Source organism: Misgurnus anguillicaudatus, chromosome 2 (genome assembly GCF_027580225.2).
Source record: "Misgurnus anguillicaudatus chromosome 2, ASM2758022v2, whole genome shotgun sequence".
In the NCBI taxonomy this organism is placed as follows: domain Eukaryota; kingdom Metazoa; phylum Chordata; class Actinopteri; order Cypriniformes; family Cobitidae; genus Misgurnus; species Misgurnus anguillicaudatus.
The window spans coordinates 16,729,509-16,749,408 of record NC_073338.2 but is presented as its reverse complement, the minus strand read 5'-3'; the positions used below and the strand labels follow the sequence as shown (position 1 = coordinate 16,749,408).

The 19,900-nt window shown below is 38.0% G+C and overlaps 2 protein-coding genes across 2 annotated transcripts in view; one reads left to right on the top strand and one right to left on the bottom strand.

The window, feature by feature from the left end:
- Positions 1-19,900, top strand: part of LOC129441882 (uncharacterized) — a 429,034-nt gene that overhangs the window by 242,487 nt on the left and 166,647 nt on the right. The window lies entirely within an intron of this gene.
- Positions 1-19,900, bottom strand: part of LOC141369004 (interferon-induced protein 44-like) — a 44,572-nt gene that overhangs the window by 6,815 nt on the left and 17,857 nt on the right. Inside the window, exons 4-5 of the mRNA XM_073873920.1 lie at positions 15,803-15,998; positions 15,539-15,688 (exon numbers count right to left, since the gene is read on the bottom strand). Coding sequence (XP_073730021.1) covers positions 15,539-15,688; positions 15,803-15,998 — 346 coding nt within the window. The remainder of the gene's footprint in view (positions 1-15,538; positions 15,689-15,802; positions 15,999-19,900) is intronic.

Here is a 19,900-nt window from a genome sequence, read left to right as displayed (position 1 = left end):
ATTATAACTTGCAGCGTTATTTTCTACACCGGGATGATAAGTTTAACTTCTTAACAGCTGTCAGAACAAAATACAAGTGCTCAACTATTCCAGCATCCACACACGTGATTTAGTAGACAAATCTTCTTTCTGACGTGATGTAATCACAGAATGTATCACATTAAATCTTAAGTTTGTGTTTGTTATGGGTTCATTTGAAGTCACCATTATTGTGATTAACGTTTCCTTTAGTTAGGCATTCTTCCTTTAACCTTCACTAAACTAGTTTTCCTCGTTTAGCAATTGTAACATTGTTTTATTAAGACTGTTTGTTCATTGCTTGATGTAGAGGGAAAACTTTTCATAGCATCTGGGATTGGTTATTTATTTTATTCTTTACCAATCATTAAAACATTTGATCATAAATAAATAATAAAGACAACAATGCAAATACAAATATGCTCTATGAAAGACACTGTTCTGTAAAACTGCTGTAATGCTTTAGTTTTTTTTTTTTTTTTTTTTTTTGGTTAAGAGAGTAATCATAAATTGTTATAAAAATCTAAACAATTGTGAAAGTAAATGGTAATAAATTTTCACAATTTTTTCATGTCACAATGCATGATGGGAGTTATGAATGAGTTTTATACAATCCTGGTACCCAGCATGCATTGCGGCATGAAGCTTTGTTGTTGATTGTCACCATGATTGTGTTTTATAGGCTGATTGTTGATGTCTCAGTGTGTCTGACTGACACCACAGATTAGATTTCAGTGAAAAATATTAACTCTTAAGGCTATATGGATTTCATGGGGTGAACCGAATATAAAATTATACACTTATATACAGTGATTATTTTTTTTGTATGAGAACATTGAATCACAACACTCATGTTTTCATAATAATTAACATTGTAACAGTTCTAGACTTCATTTCTCTCATCTTGCTCTGCTCTAACAGAAGTGTTTAAAAAACACACTGCTACAATGAGCAGAAAAAAACTAACAATAAACTTTAAGACCCAAGTACCCAACTAAAGGAAACACTAATCGGAGCAATGGTGACTAACTTTATTAACCAGATTTACAGCAGTTGTATCAAAGTTATCCATGTAACTCTGCAAGCAAGTTGTAATTTTAGTTTTCAAACAGAGATGATGATAGTGTTTATTTAACTGTGGGGATTTCATCTATTACATTTAAATATTTTGTCTTTCTGCATTATTTTAGTATTACTTTATCCAGAAAAAAATTAAAGACAGGGAAAATTCTAAAATTAAGGTTGATTTGACACAGAGTGACCAGCGGGTGTTCACCGTTGGTGTCTTGATCGTCGCTTCGTTGTCTCATTGGCTTTGACACTGCTTCGGTGTTGCATTTTGACACCAGTCTTTGTGCACGCCCATCTGGGAGTGGATTATATATACACCCATAGTGTTTATTTAACACCGGGGATTTTGCTGTGAGGATTTTCATCACGTTTGAACAGCAACTCAGCGACCCCCCCCAATCTCACCCCCCCGGTCCGCGAATTTTTTTTAAAGCTGAAACCGGTCCGTGGTGAAAAAAAGGTTGGGGACCCCTGCCATATAGCAATAAATTCCTCAACATTATTTGTAGCATTATAAAAAAGCATAATCAATTTTTAGTCTAGCTTTAATCATTCTAACAAAAACTGTGTGCTTCAAAATCAAGGGAACCTTCCATCTCATTTTTGCTTGGCCTAAGATGAAGTTAAATAGCTGGCATTTCACTCTGCATGTCTGACTGTATTTAAAACCAAAAACAAACATTTCTTTTGAAAACTTTTCTCCTAACATTAAAAACAATTGCTGTAGCAACATGAAAAAGGAAAACAGTCTGTTATAATCCATAAAACAGTGGAACACAGTTTCTCTTTGTGAGAAAAGGACAGTTGTCACTTACATTGGGATTAATTACAGAAACAAAAGCATTAACAGCTATACTGCCATGTAAGACTCCACTGTAAATCGCCAACCTTTTTTGTTAACCGTGGTTTATATAGTGCTCTCCACACAGGTTTGACCTCATTGTTAAGCCCTACCGCCCATTAAGTTTTTCCTTGTTTAAAACCTTGACAAACATTTTATACATGCTTTTTCCTTTCATGTCATCAAAACTCTTGGTATCGGATTCAGTTACCTCCAAAAACAGGCCAGTACAGTTTTAAAAATCAGGAATAAGACACATTTGAGGAAAAGGATCATCATCATCATCAGGCTGACAGTGACCATTACAATATTGATTTAACAAGGAAAGTTCAGAATCTGTGAGTTCGTGCATAAAAGTTCTGAGTACATGATTTATAATTCTGATTGACATGACTCCCACATGAGACGCCAGCCTTTCGGCCTTAGTCAAATTAGGTCCACACAGATCAGCAACCTGACGTAGAGTAACTGTCCCAGCCAACAGAAAACGTTGTAATATAAAAGATCCTGCTACATTTTCAACATTAAAACGAGTCCCATGCAGTATTGGTTCTTTCAATAACCATGATAAAGTGCAATTCATTTTTTGTTTATGAAACATTCCCCATACAGTAAAAAGTCCATGATAAAACCTTGGAAGATTGGATAACTTATAGGTGCTGAAGTCCATTAAAAACAAAGACTCAACAAGATCCAAATTTCCCCCTCGAGTCAGTATAGTCCGAGCTAAGGGTCTCCAGACCACATCTGCCGGCCCAAAAAGTAGCCTCTGAATAAACTGAAGTCTGAAAGTAGCACCCCTACTGGGGAGATGCATAAGTCCCTGTCCCCCTTCTTCTTTAGACAAAAAGGTATGCTCTGTGGGACCCAGTGCAAATGATCCCAAAAAAATTAACAAGTACTGACTGAACTTTTGCTAGCAACTGTGGCGGAGGGTCTACACAAACCAAATGATGCCACAGCATGGAAGACACTAAATTGTTGATCACTAAAATGCGACCCCTTAAAGACATGTGAGTTAAAGTCCATTTCCACTTTTTAAGATGACTCTCAACTTTTTCTAAAACATTGTCCCAATTTTTACACACAAAAGAGTCGTCCCCAAGATATACACCAAGATACTTAAAACCACCTTTCCTCCAGGATAAACCTCCCGGTAGGGTAAGGTTTTTACATAGCTCTGCCCCAACAGCTATCACAAAATTCCTGTGGCCCAGATCTGGTTCACATCTGACACCTTCATCTGGCCCACCTTTGGCATGGAATGATGGCACTTGAACGGTCCACCTCTTTTTTTCCAGATCTTTACCAAAAGCAAACCATAGAAACACCACATGTCAGCCGAAAACAAAGCAAATAATGCAGATCTGGCCCAAATCTGGGTAATGTTAAAGGGGTCATATGATGAAAATGCTAGCATTGCCACCCTGCAGGCCCGAGCAAAAATGTGTCGTTTTGGGTGTGTTTTTTAAAATGCAAATGAGCGGATGAAGTGCAAACACTGATCACAATGATGGTGGTTTGTTGTAATTGAAACTCTATTCTGCTGTCAAGTCCAAAAATGTGTCGTTTTGGGTGTGTTTTTTAAAATGCAAATGAGCGGATAAAGTGCAAACACTGATCACAATGATGGTGGTTTGTTGTAATTCAAACTCAATTGTGCTGTCAAGTCCTTCTTTTCTCTCTCTTTCTCTCTGCACTAAACGGCAGTGCAGTGGTTGGAGAGTTCAGATTAAGGAGGCGGTATTATTCTAATAAGATATCCTTATGACATCATAATGAAAGCCAAATTTCAATGACCTATTTTTGCTCACACCCACAAAGTGGCAATGCTAACATTTTCATCATATGACCCCTTTAATTTAAATTTTGGCCCAGATTCGGCCCAGACCCAACACCATTATCTGGCCCACACCTGGCATGGATTGATGGCACTTGTGTGGTCCACTACTGTTTGACACGTCTCGCCCACGAGCAAGCCAGAGTGATGCCACAAACAGAGTATGAATCTCAACCATGGTGACAATTAAATGAAAAACTTCATGCTGCAATGCATGCTGGGTATTAACAAATTACAAAGCTCGTCCAGGACTCCCAGCATGCACTGCGACATGGCGAAATAATGAACTTTTTACAATTTTCTTTGTCACCATGGTTGAGATTCATAGTGTGATTCTTGATGTTTGTATGCCCCAAATTTACAACGGTTACTTTTTGCCAAAATTTCTAATACTCCTTAATGAAAAACTGTTGTGAAAGTGCTGGATCTCATATACAACATTGACAGAAAATAAACTTTTGAAGATTAAATCCTTTAATTAGATGATGACTTTTACCATTATATACTAACCACCACAGAATTGCACTATTAACTTTACATTACCATAACAAATGTGTTTTATAGACACAAAGTAAGGCAACCAGGGAAATTTGGTAAAGAAGTCAAGGGTCCAACTAAAACAAACACTAATCACAATAATGGTGACTTAAAATTAAACAAAGCATCAACATCTAAACCTCATAAGTGAATTGTGTTTTCTACAGCAATATTTTTACTAAACATTCAGAAATAATGTTTTATAACAGTTTTAAAATAATAAAATGCAATGTTTCGCTATCATTTACATAACAAGCAAACAAGTCAATTTAAAAACAGTTGTTGTTTTAAACATTGTGTGAACATTAAAACAGGACATTGTCATAATGTTTGAAAATGGTAAAATGTAACATTCCTCTAACGTTCAGACAACACAGAAATGTTCTTAGAACGTCAAGAAAACTGGACACTTTTTATGTTGGCAGAAAGTTTTTGGGAACGTTGGGAACTTTCAGGGAACGTTCTTAGAACTTTTCTCTGTTAGCTGGGTATATGGATCAATTCAGACTCACACACACATGAGCCCGTGTTTACTGTGCCATATCTTTGCCAAAACTGGCCCTGATGCATCTTTATACAGCTGGGCCACATTTACAGCATCATATATGGGCCAATTCAGACTCACACCCACATGAGTTGGTGCTTTCTGTGCCACATGTTTGCCAAAACCGGCCCGGATATGTTTTAAAAGAACTGGGCCACATTTGCTGCAACATATGTGGGCCACTTTAGACACAAACCCACATGAGCCGGTGCTTACCATGCCACATCTTTGCCAAAACTGGCCCAGACATGTTTGTAAAGAGCTGGGCCACATTTGCTGCAACATGTGAGGGCCACATTTGGTTTATTCCAAGATTAGGCCGTGTCTGTTGTGCAGCATTTTTGCCAAAGGTGGCCCATATTTGTTGTTTGATATTTGGCCCATATTCACTATTTGTTGGATGGACCACTTTTGGTTCATATTCAGATGACATGTTGCCATGGGCACCGCATCTTTGCCTTAAAAGGCCCACATTTGATTTGATATATTTGGCCCATTTTTGCTATTTTACATGTGAGCCACTTTAGGTTCACATCCCTTTTATTCGGGCCATAAGAAGACCAGCAGTGCCGCATCTTTGCCTGAAGTGGCCCACATGTGCTTGCTATCTGGGATGGCTTCACTTTTCTCCCAGTTGATTTTTGCAGAAGATAAAATACCAAAATCATTAATACATTGGGCAAGAATATTGACATCATTTTGACTTTTGACAAACAACATCATCAGCATAAGCAGACAATTTGAACACTATATCACATTTAGGAAAAATTATTCCTCTAAGAAGCCTTCTTAATTTACATAAAAAAAGTTCAATGGCTAGGGAGTACAACATACCAGCTAGTGAACATCCCTGCCTAATCCCCCTTTGAACTTTAAACGGAGCACTTAAACCACCGTTAATTTTAAGTAAACTTTCAATATCACTGTACAAGACCTGAATCATGGCTACAAAACTAGAGCTGAACCCAAACGCTTCCAACGTTTGCCACAAATATTTATGTTCAACTCTGTCAAAAGCCTTTTCTTGTTCAATGGAAATTAAACCAAGTTCACAACCCAAAGAACTAGAGAGGTCCAAAATATCACAAATTAAAAAAACATTGTCAGTTATCAACCTGTTGGGAATGCATTACGTCTGGTGCATGTGTATAACTTGCTCCATTACTTTTTTCAGTCTCATAGCTATCACCTTTGACAGCAGTTTTAAATCTGTGCACAACAGTGCTACGGGGCGCCAGCTTTTAATCTCCTGTAGGTCTCCTTTCTTTGGAAGAAGCGTAAGAACTGCTCTCCTGCAACTGAGTGGTAGCTGACCTTTCTTCAAACTTTCTTTGATTACAAGTAACAAGTCTTTGCCAATAACCCCACATAGCAATGTTGTTCCGGCCCAGCTCCGGCCCACACAACCAGTTTTCCTCGGCCCACATACAACGAAGAATGACGGCCCTACAATGGCCCAGTTCTGGATTACAGACAATAGCACATAACTGGCCCAGACCTGGGCCAGAACAAGCCTACAATGGCCTTTGCATAGGCAGCCCTTACTTAGCCCCCAGGAAGTCCTTATGCAGCTAAATCCCCAGAGTTAAATAAACACTGCTGGATGTATATATTGTCCCAATCTTACAGTGTGTTAAAAAGTAACACTGAAGCAGAATTAAAAGCTTTGTTATCCTCTCTCTCACCATCTCTCTCTGAAACCTAAAATTGCATTTTACATCTTACTTGGAGAGTCATTTTCATACTTTAGGTTTAGATTTTGTTCCATTTAAAGTCACCCTTATTGTGATTAGTGTTTGTTTTAGTTGGACTTGACTCTTGACTCTTCCCTTACTTAGTTTTTTGACTGATTTAACTTTGTGTTGTTAAGACATGTTGTTTACAGTAGGGAAAAGACAATAGAGCAATTCTTTGATGGTGGTTAGCACTGTTAATAAAGTCTAAACATCATCATCTAGAAAACGTATGTATTAATTTAATGTTTGAACACTTATCAGAAGCATCTTTCGCTGACAATAAAGTGATACTACAGTATGAAGTCCAGCTCTCTCATAGCAGTTTGTTATTCTGAAGAATTTTGAAACACTGACACTTAAAATTAACCGGTTTGTTATGTAGACACACAAACATCAAGAATCAGAGTATGAATCTCAACCAAACTTTAGACATTCTATCTCTGCCGTTTATGGACATATTCGCTCCGCCATCGCGCCAACTAAATTCAAAATGTACCACGCGCTATGATGTGCTTCATGAACATTGAACAACGGTCCGTGTGAATCAGATCTCGGCGTGTGTAGTGCTTCGAGGCTTCGAGGCAGAATTTTTGCCTCGAGGAATTTTTTGAATCTAATAAATTGAGTAACTCGATGAATCAGCCCTAAAACAAAGCACAAACGTTAAGACTATTTTGGGTGAATTTGGAACATGTGGGGGCTGAGTGACCTCTGCATGACCTATAAATGTTCTTTTAATGTCTAAAAAACAAAAACTGCACAAACGAATTTTTTACCTGCACAAACCAGCACAAACAAAGCACAAACGTTTAAGACTATTTTGGGTGAATTTGGAACATGTGGGGGGCTGAGTGACCTCTGCATGACCTATAAATGTTCTTTTAATATCTAAAAAACGAAAACTGCACAAACGAAATTTTTACCTGCACAAACCAGCACAAACGAAGCACAAACGTTTAAGACTATTTTGGGTGAATTTGGAACATGTGGGGGGCTGAGTGACCTCTGCATGACCTATAAATGTTTTTTTAATGTCTAAAAAATGAAAACTGGTTTGTGAAATTTTAACCTGCACAAACCAGCACAAACGAAGCACAATCAAACAGGAATAGTTTGGGTGAACTTGAAGCATGTGGGGGGGCTGAGTGACGTCATCGACCTAATTCAATATCAAATATTATAAAAACCGAAGCAGCACAAACGAAAAATTTACCAGCACAAACCAGCACAAACAAAGCACAAACGTTTAAGACTATTTTGGGTGAATTTGGAGCATGTTGGGGGGCTACGTGACCTCAGTATGACCTATAAATGTTCTTTTAATATCTAAAAAACCAAAGCAGCACAAACGGAAAATTTTGCGGCACAAACGGAGCACAAACGATTGAGCATATTTTGCCGACGTTTTGCGATGGGTGGGGGGCCAACTTCACGCACGTTCCGGACGTGACAACTTAATCGCATGTCTACGCGTTAGTTGGTACAAACTAACGTTACCTTACCTAGCCATGCTAACCAGCTAAGCCGGCAGCTGCCGCTCCACAGACTAAAAAACTTCAAAACTCCACTAAACACTACTGTTCAGTACCAAACAACAATAAAGAAAGCAAAAACAGTGATAGGGAAAGATAAAGAGATAGTTATAAAGATTTAGAAAACTCACAAACATCAGCAAGCTCTCCACAGCACTCACCACTCGCTCCACAGACGCTCACGCATGCACACGAGAGAGAGAGAGAGACAGAGAGAGAGAGAGAGAGAGAGAGAAAGAGAGAGAGAGAGACTTTCACTTTTAACTCCCTTTATTTAATCATTAGAAGAGACCATATCTATCCACACTTAATCACAGCTGAAGAACAAATAAAATGTACAAGACACATTGATTGACCCAATCAAAGCCTACCAGTTAAAAATTTGTGTTCCATCCTCACCATGGGATTAGAGCTGTAATCGGGCCTTAAAAGTTAGGCCCGAAATGTCCGGAGCCCGACAGAATGCAGCCCGAACGTACATTTAGATTGACAGCTTTTTAAAAGCCCGAACCCGTTTACAGCCCGACATTATTTAAATGTGCGCACACACACAGCTTTAGTCAAGAATGAGAAATTTACACAGGTTTTAACATTATTTATTCATGACTAATAATCTACACGCCACTTGGAAGTTGAAACAAAGAAATAAGTAATCTGTAACATTGTAACATCTCATTCTAAATAGGCTTATGCAATACACTATAAATATGCCAATAAAATTATTATTTCTTAACGAATTAAATTAAGATAATACATTCGGAATTAAGATGGGTATTTGGCAATAACGAAATTAAGAGAAAGGCTCCGCGGGATTTGCGTCGGCACTTTTCTCCATTACTGCCAACATTAGTCTATATCCTCTGTCTAAATTATGTAAGACTCGATTCATATTTAGTTATACATTGAAAAACCTACTCACCAAGATTAGGCTACATGTTTTTGATGAGGAAAATCATTAAATCCACTGTAAATGTATTCAGCGCGATCCTATACTGATAGTGCATCCAGCAGCATTGAACTTGACCGCTCATTTACCTCACAAAGCCGGAGCGCAAGCCCGAGCCCGCCCCAAGCCCGTGTAAAATGTTAGAAATGAAGCCCGAACCCGCCCGAGCCCGTCGGATCCCGACGGGTCCCGTCGTGTTCGGGCAAAGATCTTCAGCTCTACAAGGGATGCTAGTCCCATTTACACACCATTTAAACTCAAATTCCCTAAGATTTTTTGTCAACTGAAAAAACTTGTGCTCCACAATTACCCTGGACTCCACCAAAGCCATAAACAACTGAAGAAGGTTCACATACATTTCCTCACTTGCTAGCTTACGAGATTTCCAAATTGCTAACTTCACTTGACCCGTTAAAAATTTGGCCACAGTACATTGCTTCATAAACGCCCTTGAGTATTTACAACCGAAAATGAAGTGCATCATGTCAAAAGCAAAACCCAAATCATTAAGAATTTTTCTCAGAACAGAAAACAGCGGTAGTAATCTGGTACATTCAGAGAAGACATGAAAAACAGTTTCAGAAGAAACACAGAACAAGCATTTAGGCAGAACATTTGGATTAAATTTCGAGACATGAGTGGTAGTAGGTAAGATACGATGTAAAATTCTCCACTGTAAGTCCCCACCCAGCCAACATTGCTTTGTGGGGCCAATGTAGGGCCCATATGGGCTTGCAATATGGGCCCCAAGTTGGTTTGTCCGCGGGTTCCATGCTGGCCCCATCTGACTTAGCCCACATTAACCTTCTGTAGAAACTAAAGTCAATGTGGACTAAACCAAAGTCAAGTATGGGTGTGGTTGGGTTAAAGAAGTGATGAAGTTAATTAGATAATGAAGAGATGAATGAAGTGATGATTGACCATTAATGATAAGCACCTGCTGTTAATAAACAGAATCACTAAAGAAAGATGAACAAGAAGAGAATAAAGAGAAAAGACCAGCAGAACCACAACAACTACAAACATTCTATAAAAATTATTGGTGGAGCCAATGTGGACGGTAGGGTCCCCAGTGTTCGGTTGATGCTGCTCAGTGTTTATTAAGGTCCACACAAATGAAATAGTGTGGAGTTAATCTGTGACTATATCTTTTCTTTCACCATCTCTGTTTGATTTTTCTGTTTTTGATCTCTTTGATTTATTTAAAGTCACCATCATGGTGATCATTGTTTGTTTTAGTTGGACTCTTGGGTTTCGGCTTGTTTTTTTTTTCTGGCTGCTGTAACTTTGTGTTTTATATTTGTTATGGCAAAGAAGAGACCATGTTGCAATGCTGTTATGGTGGTTGATACGTAATGTTGAACATTACCACCTAGAAAATGTTTTTTTATTAATTTAGTGTTTGCTCATTTAGCAGATGTATCATTTTCTCTCAGTAATGTGATACTATAGTATGATATCTGGCACTATCAAAGCGGTTTGTCTTTCTGAAGATTTTGAAACAATGTGTACTTAAAAATTAACCATGCTGTAATTTTTTACACACAAACATCAAGTCTCAGAGTATGAATCTCAACAATGGTGACAAAGAAAAATGCCAAAGTGTTCATGATTTTTTCATGCCGCAGTGCATTCTGGGAGTTCTGGATAAGATTTGTAATTTGTTGATACACAGAATGCATTGCAGCATAAAGCTTTTCATTTTATGGTCACCATTATTGAGATCCACACTCTGATTCTCCATGTTTGGGTGTCTAAATCAAACAACAGCTAATTTTGAACTGTACACTGTTTTAACTTTCTTCAAAATGACAAACCGACATGAGAGCGCCAGACGCCACACTTCAGCATCACATCACTGACACAAAAATATTTTTGGTAAACAAACAAACACTCAGTTTTTTACATGACAATGTTAGACACTATATCCCAACCACCACCACAGAATCACACTTGACACTTTCATCTCTTTCGTTGCCATAACAAACATGTTTTAAACACAAAAGTTATAGTAACCAGAAAATAATAAATAAGTTAAAAAACAGAGTAAAGAGCCCCACTAAAACAAACACCGATCACAATAAGGGTGACTTTAAATGAAACAGCCAACATCTAAACCTAAGTTTATAAATAACTCTACAAGTAAGATGTAAAATGCTTCAATGTTAGTTTTTTAACACTCTGTAGTGTGGATCTATATAAACACTGAGCAGCATTCAATTAACACTTGGGATTTTGCTGTCTACATTGGCTCCACCAAGAAATGTTTATTTATTTTATTTTTTTGTAGTTGTTGTGGTTCTGCTGGTCTTTTGTCTTTATTCTCTTCTTGTTCATCTTTCTTTAGTGATTCTGTTTATTAACAGCAGGTGTTTATCATTAATGATCAATCATAACTTCATTCATCTCTTCATTATCTAATTAACTTCATCACTTCTTCAACCCAACCACACCCATACTTGACTTTGGTTTAGTCCACATTGGCTTCAGTTTCTACAGAAGGTTAATGTGGGCTAAGTCAGATGGGGCCAGCATGGAACCCGCGGACAAACCAACTTGGTGCCCATATTGCAAGCCAATATGGGCCCTACATTGGCCCCACCAAGCAATGTTGGCTGGGCGGAACGCTTAGGCAGAGGGCCTTTATAAAAAAGTCTCCAAGAAGGCAAAAGATTGGAGGGAGCCTGGAAGAAGGGCTTCCATTTTGAGTCCTCTCTGTTCATGATTCCTTGGGAAAACCTGACTTTGCTCACTTTTAAGTACTCAGCTGTCCTCCATGACTTGGAAGAAAGGCAGATTAGATCAGCTATGGTAGATACACCTTTTTCCAAAAAGATGTTGACAACAGTATTAGATTTGCATGTGAAACCACTTAGAAGAGGGTTAAAAAACAGAGGTTCATTAACACCAAAGTGCAAATCGTCATGTCTGTGGATATAAAACACTGACCAAGAAGCCAAAACGGAGCCATAAAAATTTATATTGGAGGGAAAGACCTTATCATACTTAGACATTAAAAATAATTGCTTGTCCAACCCTAACCCACCAAAAGATCTGAGAAGGGCAAGACCCAGAGACACCCATGGGGTAAACTCTGGTGAGTACTGTACAGTAGCTTCTGAACAGCCTTTAGTCTCAGGGCTTCAATTTTATTAACCAGATTAATCAACCCTTGACCGCCCTCATTCACTGGCAAATAAAGAGTCGCTGGAGGGACCCAATGAAACCCATCCCCCCAAAAAATTGACAAACACCTTCTGTAAACGAACAAGCAGATCCTTAGGTGGGTGAAGTACATTCACTCTGTGCCACGTCATTGAAGCTGCCAGATTATTGACCACTAAAACCCTTTCTCTGAAGGAAAGTTTGGGTAGAATCCACTCCCATTTGCGTAAGCGTCCAGTCACTTTTTCAAAAATACCGTCCCGATTTTTCCCCATGTACCTCTCCCTTCCTAGAAAGACGCCTAGAATCTTAAGGCCCTCCTGACTCCATACACAGCATTGGGGGAGAGCCGGGGGCCCTCCATCTTTCCAAACTCTCAGCGAGAAGGCTGCACTCTTCCCCCAATTGATGCGAGTGAGAGAGAGAGAGAGAGAGAGAGAGAGAGAAAATAATTTACAGCACAATTGAGTTTCAACTCCAAAAAACCACCATCATTGGGATCAGTGTTTGCGTTTCATCCGCTCATTTGCATTTTAAAGGACACACCCAAAACAGCTAATTTTTGCCTACAAAGTGGCAATTTTAACATGCTATAATAAATTATTTATATGGTATTTTAAGCTAAAACTTCACATATGTGCTCTGGGGACACCAAAAATTTATTTAACATTTATTTACACAAAACATGGGTACCGCCACGATCCTGCCACATGACCATGAACAACTATGAATAACTATAGTACTATTCGGACGGGATTAGTTTTACATAGGGATGTGGGGTAAAGCAATTTTTATCAGAGCTTCTCAGTGATTTTAGTCCTATCTGAATTCTCCATGTCAGTAATCATTACGGACAATGTCAGTAAAAATTACGGCGACTTTTACCTTCTGTAAAAAAGTCTGGAGAAATTACCTCAGGTAATACTAATCCAGTGTGAATAGACCAGCTGTAAATATACATGTAAATCGCACCATTTCCTTTTAATTTGCGGGTTTCTTTTAAATATAAAAGCGCTTAAAGAAGCATTTACTTGCCTTCTAGGCGGAAAAACAAGTCAATGGCAAGTCAGTTCCTGAATAACACGACACAAACTTAAAAAATAAGTCAAATTTACTTCTCAGAGGCGCGGAACTGTTTCTGAAACTGACGTTCTCTCCAAACTGAAATTAAACACAGTGTTTCGCGTTTTCCTCGTCTGTTTCATGTTGTTTGCACATCTGATATCAGGAAGCAAGGTAACATGCACGTGAAGACAAGACCCAGATAGCAAGCATATGTGGGCCACATGTGGATTTCAGATGTCACATTTGGTCGAGATATGGCATGGCTGAACATATATGGGCCAAATTGTAACCATATCTGTTTTGCCATAGCTTCAGAAATGGCGGGAATGTTATTTTGGTTCACATGTAATTTTGAGGTATATGGCCCACATAACAAAAAATACATGAGAACAACATCTGTTTTAGATATGGCACACTGTAGAAAACAACAAGTTCTGGTTGACATTTGGGTTGCACTCAGAGGTGTAAAATCCATGTGCCAGGAGTAAAAGTCCACTCCTCAGTATTTTGTTCCAACCACCTGGATTTGCTAATTAGCACAGTTTTTCAGCAGGAGGTGACCTCCTGACTCGCTGGTGTTCCAAGCCCTCAACGAAGCCCCCAAGGCAGCGCTGCCTGGAAGGCACTCCCCGTGCCCCGAGCGTTTCAGCCAATCACAGCACTGGTGCTAGATATTGAGCCTTCTGCCAGCTTCTGGCAGTTCGAGCTCACCGTTGGTTAGGTGAGTAGCGCAGATATGGTAATATAGGAATGTGACTGTTTGAATTCAGCTCGAAAGCGTTTAAGGAACGTGTTACCATGTTTTCACGTGTCCGTGGCACAAGTTTGTTTTGTGCCAGTTTCACGTATTGGTTGCTCAATTGTTTCTCCTATTTGTTTATTTTGGTACTTGTGATTGGTGTTAGAACAACTTTCTGTTACATAAAATGACATCCTCACCTTAACCCCAACTTCTGGGTTATTGTGATAAATAAACATATAAACCAATGCTTAAAATGACATCCGCATTTATGCCAAACGCAACCTTATCCTTGCACGATAACATTTTAAAAATCAGACGAAAGCCACAAATCTAAGCCCCAAGCAACAATGGTAAGAAAATAGAAAAACAATTGCACAACCACTACATGAAACTGGCACGAAAAAAAAATGTGCCACAGACACGTGAAAACGCGGCAACGCGTTCCTTAGGTGACACGCAGTGCAAACGAGTTACCCCTCCCACTTCTGAATGTTTTACAGAGATTTCTAATCCCGTCCGAATTGACCATTAATATTACAAATGTCCTGTGGTAAAATTACATTACGCCATCTACCCCTTTAAAACTAATCTCGTCCGAATAGGGCTTATGACAGACTGACAGGATGATGACACTATGTAGATATCTGTAATGATGCACCCGGGGGCTGAGGATCCATTTGCAGGCTTTCTCTTGGTCAAACAGGCAAGGGTCAATGACAGCAAACACAGCAATGCAGGTAAGGCAAATCTCGTTGTCAATAATACAGGCAGAAGGGTCAGGGCAGGCAGCAAACAATCGTAATAACAGTATAAACAGATCAAAGTAACAAACCGGGTAATCACATTCAGAATAACCCTCAGAATGATAGCCATGGCAAATCGAGACTTCGCACTGAAGTCAAGTTCAAGTTCAGGGTAACACTCTATTATAATGTTCATTAGTTAACATTAGTTAACTACATTAGTTAACATGAACTAATGATGAACTGCACTTGTGCAGCATTTATTAATCTTTATTAATGTTAATTTCAACAATTACTAATACTTTATTAAAATTTGGTTAACGTTAGTTAATGCACCGTGAACTAACATGAACAAACAATAAACAGCTTTATTTCTATTAACTAACATCAACAAAGATGAATAAATACTGTAACAAATGTATTGCTCATGGTTTGTTCATGTTTGTCAATACATTAATTAATGTTAAATAATGAACATTATAATAAAGTGTTACCAAGTTCAATTTATATAGGCAGTGGATGATGGGAAACAGGTGGCAGTGCAATCAGTCCCGGTATGTGGGATTATGGGAAATGCAGTCCGGAATAAACTAATACTCGGGAGATGGCTTCCTCTGGTGGTGATCGGTGGACGAGGCAGGCGCCTCGTTCATCACAATATAAGAGAAAAATTTAACATATTATTTCAATGTATTCTTTGGCACCTTTAAAAGAAATTTTTTTTAATTCTTGCACATTAAATAGCCATTAGTGCTTACATGATACTTGTCCTGAATGTGGCCCTTCAGAATATTGGTGAAATCATCTATATCCATTCCAGCATTCACACCTTCTTCCAGTCCCATTGTATCACACAGCATGATGGGAAGAACGTTTTCCTTGCCTGCCTTGATGCGATAGGTACGAAACTACCCAGTACAGATGTCCATTAATCATTTTTAATGTATAATCCAGATAAGTATTATTTAACAAATATGCTACAGCCAAATAAGAGCATATAAAGTGCCCAGATTAATTTTTACCTGAGTAGTCAAGCTGGAGCTGGCAATGCCAGTGTTGGCCTGAGTGCTCACATAACCTTTAAAAACAGAGTTGATGGAGTTGAAGAAACTTGATTTGCCGGCACCAACAGGGCCCACCATTAAAATCCGGGCCTGTTTCACTGAGCTAACAGAAGGTTTCCACTCAGAAACAGAGCAAGAGATTTCCTTTCTGCTCCTATAATCACATATTACAACAGTTTGCAGATCAATTACATTTATTCATTTGTTTATTTTATGTATTAAAGGGGCCATGGCATGAAAATCTGACTTTTTCCATGTTTAAGTGCTATAATTGGGTTCCCCTGATTCTACCAACCTAGAAAATGTGAAAAAGATCAACCCAGTAACTTAGTTTTGGTAAACCATTCTCTACAAGCACGTTAAAAATAGGCCATTGAAAATGTTCTCTCTTTATGATGTCATAAGGAGATCTTATTATAATAATACCGCCCCTTAATCTGCACTATCCAACCACGCCACTGCCATTTAGTGAAGAGAGAGAGAGAAAATAATTCACAGCACAATGGAGTTTCAATTGAGTTTCCATCATTTTAATATTCATACACAGTAAAATCCCCAGTGTTAAATTAACACTGCTCGGTGTTTATATAATCCACACCAAGATTGGTGTTAAAAAAACACTAAATCAGTGTTAAAGTTAATAAGATAATGAAGTGATTGAGTCATTAATAGTGAACACCTGCTGGTCATTCAGTGTCAAATCAACTCAATTTTGGAATTGTTCCTGTCTTAAAATTTTTATTTTGTTGACTCTTTTTCTGGAGAAAGTAATACTAAAATGAGGAAGAAAGCCAAATTATTAAATGCAATAGATGAAATCACCATAGTTAAATGAACACTATCATCATCTCTGTTTGAAAACTAAAATCACAACTTGCTTCCAGAGTTACATGGATGATAGGTTTAACTTCTAAAGAACTGCTGTAAATCTGGTTAATAAAGTAAGTCACCATTGCTCCGACTAGTGTTTCCTTTAGTTGGGTACCCGGGTCTTAAAGTTTAGTGTTAGTTTCCTTCTGCTAATTGTGGCAGTGTGTTTATAAAACACATCTGTTAAAGCAGAGGAAGATGAGAAAAATGAAGTCATACTATGATAATAAGTATGAAAGTATAAGTCTTGGGATTCAATGATATCATAAAAAGTAATCACTAAATATAAGTGTTTAATTTATGTTCTGCCAACCCTGTGAGTCTCCCATGAAATCCAACAGTGCTGTGAAAGTCCACATACCCTGAAGAGTTAAATAATGTTTACCCAAATCTAATCTGTGGTGTAAGTCAGACACACTGAGACATCAACAATCAGCCTATAAAACACAATCATGGTGACAATCAACAACAAAGCTTCATGCCGCAATGCATGCTGGGTACCAGGAACTCATTCATAACTCCCATCATGCATTGCAACATGACAAAATTTTTTACCATTAACTGTCACCATTGTTGAGATTTGTATCAGAAATCATGAAGTCTCTCTTAAGCAAAAAACAACAACAAAAACACTAAAGCATTACAGCAGTCTCATTCAATACAATGTCATTTGCATAGAGCTTTTCTATATGCCTGTTTCTTTATAATTAATTTGTGATCAAATGTTTCAACGATTTGTAGAGTAGAATATAATAAAAATAAACTAAGAATGTCTGGAAGATTTTCCCCTTACATGAAGCAATGAACAAGTGGTTTTACTAAAACATTGTTGCTATTGCTAGAAGAGGAGAGTTAGATCAGAGAAGATCAAGGGACAAATGCCTAACTAAAGGAAACACTAATCACAGTAATGGTGACTTCAAATGAACTCATAACAAACACAAAGTTAAGATTTAATGTTATACATTTTGTGATAAATGTCTATTTGACTTGTGAGACATCACGTCAGAAAGAAGATTTGTCTACTAAATCACGCGTGTGGATGCTGGAATAGTTGAGCACTTGTATTTTGTTCTGACAGCTGTTTAGAAGTTAAACTTATCCAATTAGAAAATAACTTAGCAAGTTATATTTTTATTTTCAAACAGAGATGCTGATAGAGAGGCAAACGTGAAAGCTTTTGGAGGCATACACCCAACAGTATTCATTTATTGCATTTAATAATTTGTCTTTCTTTATTATTTTAGTATTTTCTCCAGAAAACGAGTCATCAAAATAAAAATGTAGAGACAGGAAAATGTCCAAAATGTAATTGATTTGAATGACCAGCAGGTGTTCACCATTAATGTCTTAATCATCACTTCATTATCTCATTAACTTTAACACTGATTCAGAGTTATATTTTTAACACCAGTCTTTTTTAACACCGATCTTGGTGTGGATTATATAAACACCAAATAGTGTTGATTTAACACTGATAGAGTTAATTTAACACTGGGGATTTTCCTGTGTATAGACAATGCAGAAAACAATACTGCAATTGAACTGTTAAATGTTTTAAACACTTTTGATCTGACCCAGCACGTGCAAGGTCCTACACACAATCGGGGACACACTCTTGTTCTGCTTATTAGCAAGGGTACCCTAAACATTTCATCTACTGTGATCAAGGATGAAGCGCTATCTGACCATTTCTGTGTTTAATTTGATTTATTGATCTGTCCTGCCACTGATGCTAGATCTGTCTATGTCAAAAAAAAGGTTCATAAATGAGAACACCGGTGAGGTATTTATGAATGCTATATCAATGTTGCCAAACATATCGGCAGACTCTGTTGATGTTCTCCTTGAAAACTTTAACATAAAAGTTAAAGATGCCATTGATGGTATAGCTCCAGTAAAGGTCAGGGTGATCACTGGCAGACGTAAAGCACCCTGGAGAAACACAACAGCAGTACAGCACATGAAAATAACTTGCAGAAAAGCTGAACGTATGTGGCGGAAAACAAAACTTGAAGTACATTATAGCATCTATAAGGACAGTCTTTGTGCTTTCAATGTAGAACTAGGAACAGCTAGACAGACCTTCTTCTCCACCATTATAAATAACAACATAAACAACACTCGCACTCTTTTTTGCTACTGTAGAGAGACTAACAAACCCCCCAAATCAAGTTCCTAGTGAAATGCTCTCTGACAACAAATGCAATGAGTTTGCAACCTTTTTCTCTGAAAAGATCAGTAATATCAGAATGACGATCAATACGGCCTCATATTGTACCGTGGACCAATCTCAAATCTTCTGTTTATAGGCAAGATCATTGAAAAGGTTGTTTTTAATCAGCTGAACAAATTCGTAAACTCAAATGGCTATCTGGACAATTTTCAATCTGGTTTCCGTCAGCATCACAGCACAGAGACAGTGCTCATAAAGATAATAAATGATATTCGCTTAAACTCTGATTCAGGTAAAATATCAGTGCTGGTGCTACTAGATCTTAGTGCTGCCTTTGACACAGTAGATCACACCATACTCTTACATAGACTGGAAAACTGGGTAGGGCTCTCTGGGATGGTCCTCAAATGGTTTAAATCATACCTACAAGGAAGAGGTTACTATGTGAACATAGATAACCATAAATCTGAGTGGACATCCATGACATGTGGAGTCCCACAGGGTTCATTGCATCACTTCTGTTTAATTTGTATATGCTCCCACTTGGTCAAATAATGAAAAAGAACCAAATTGCTTACAACAGCTATGCAGATGACACCCAGAAATTAACTGTTGGATGCGTCAAAACTTCCTCCAGTTAAACAAAGACAAAACTGAAGTCATTGTATTTGGAAATAAAGATGAAACTCTCAAAGTTAACACATACCTTGATTCTAGGGGTCTAAAGACACAAAATAAAGTCAGAAATCTTGGTGTAATTTTAGAGTTTGACCGTAATTTCAGTTGTCACGTGAAAGCGATAAGCAAATCAGCTTACTACCATCTCAGAAATATTGCCAGAATTAGCTGTTTTGTCTCAAGACAGGACTTAGAGAAACTTGTTCATGCTTTCATCACCAGCAGGGTGGATTAGTGCAATGGACTTCTTACTGGGATCCCCAAAAAGACCATTAGACAGCTGCAGCTAATACAAAACACTGCTGCCAGAATTCTGACCAGAACCAAAAAAT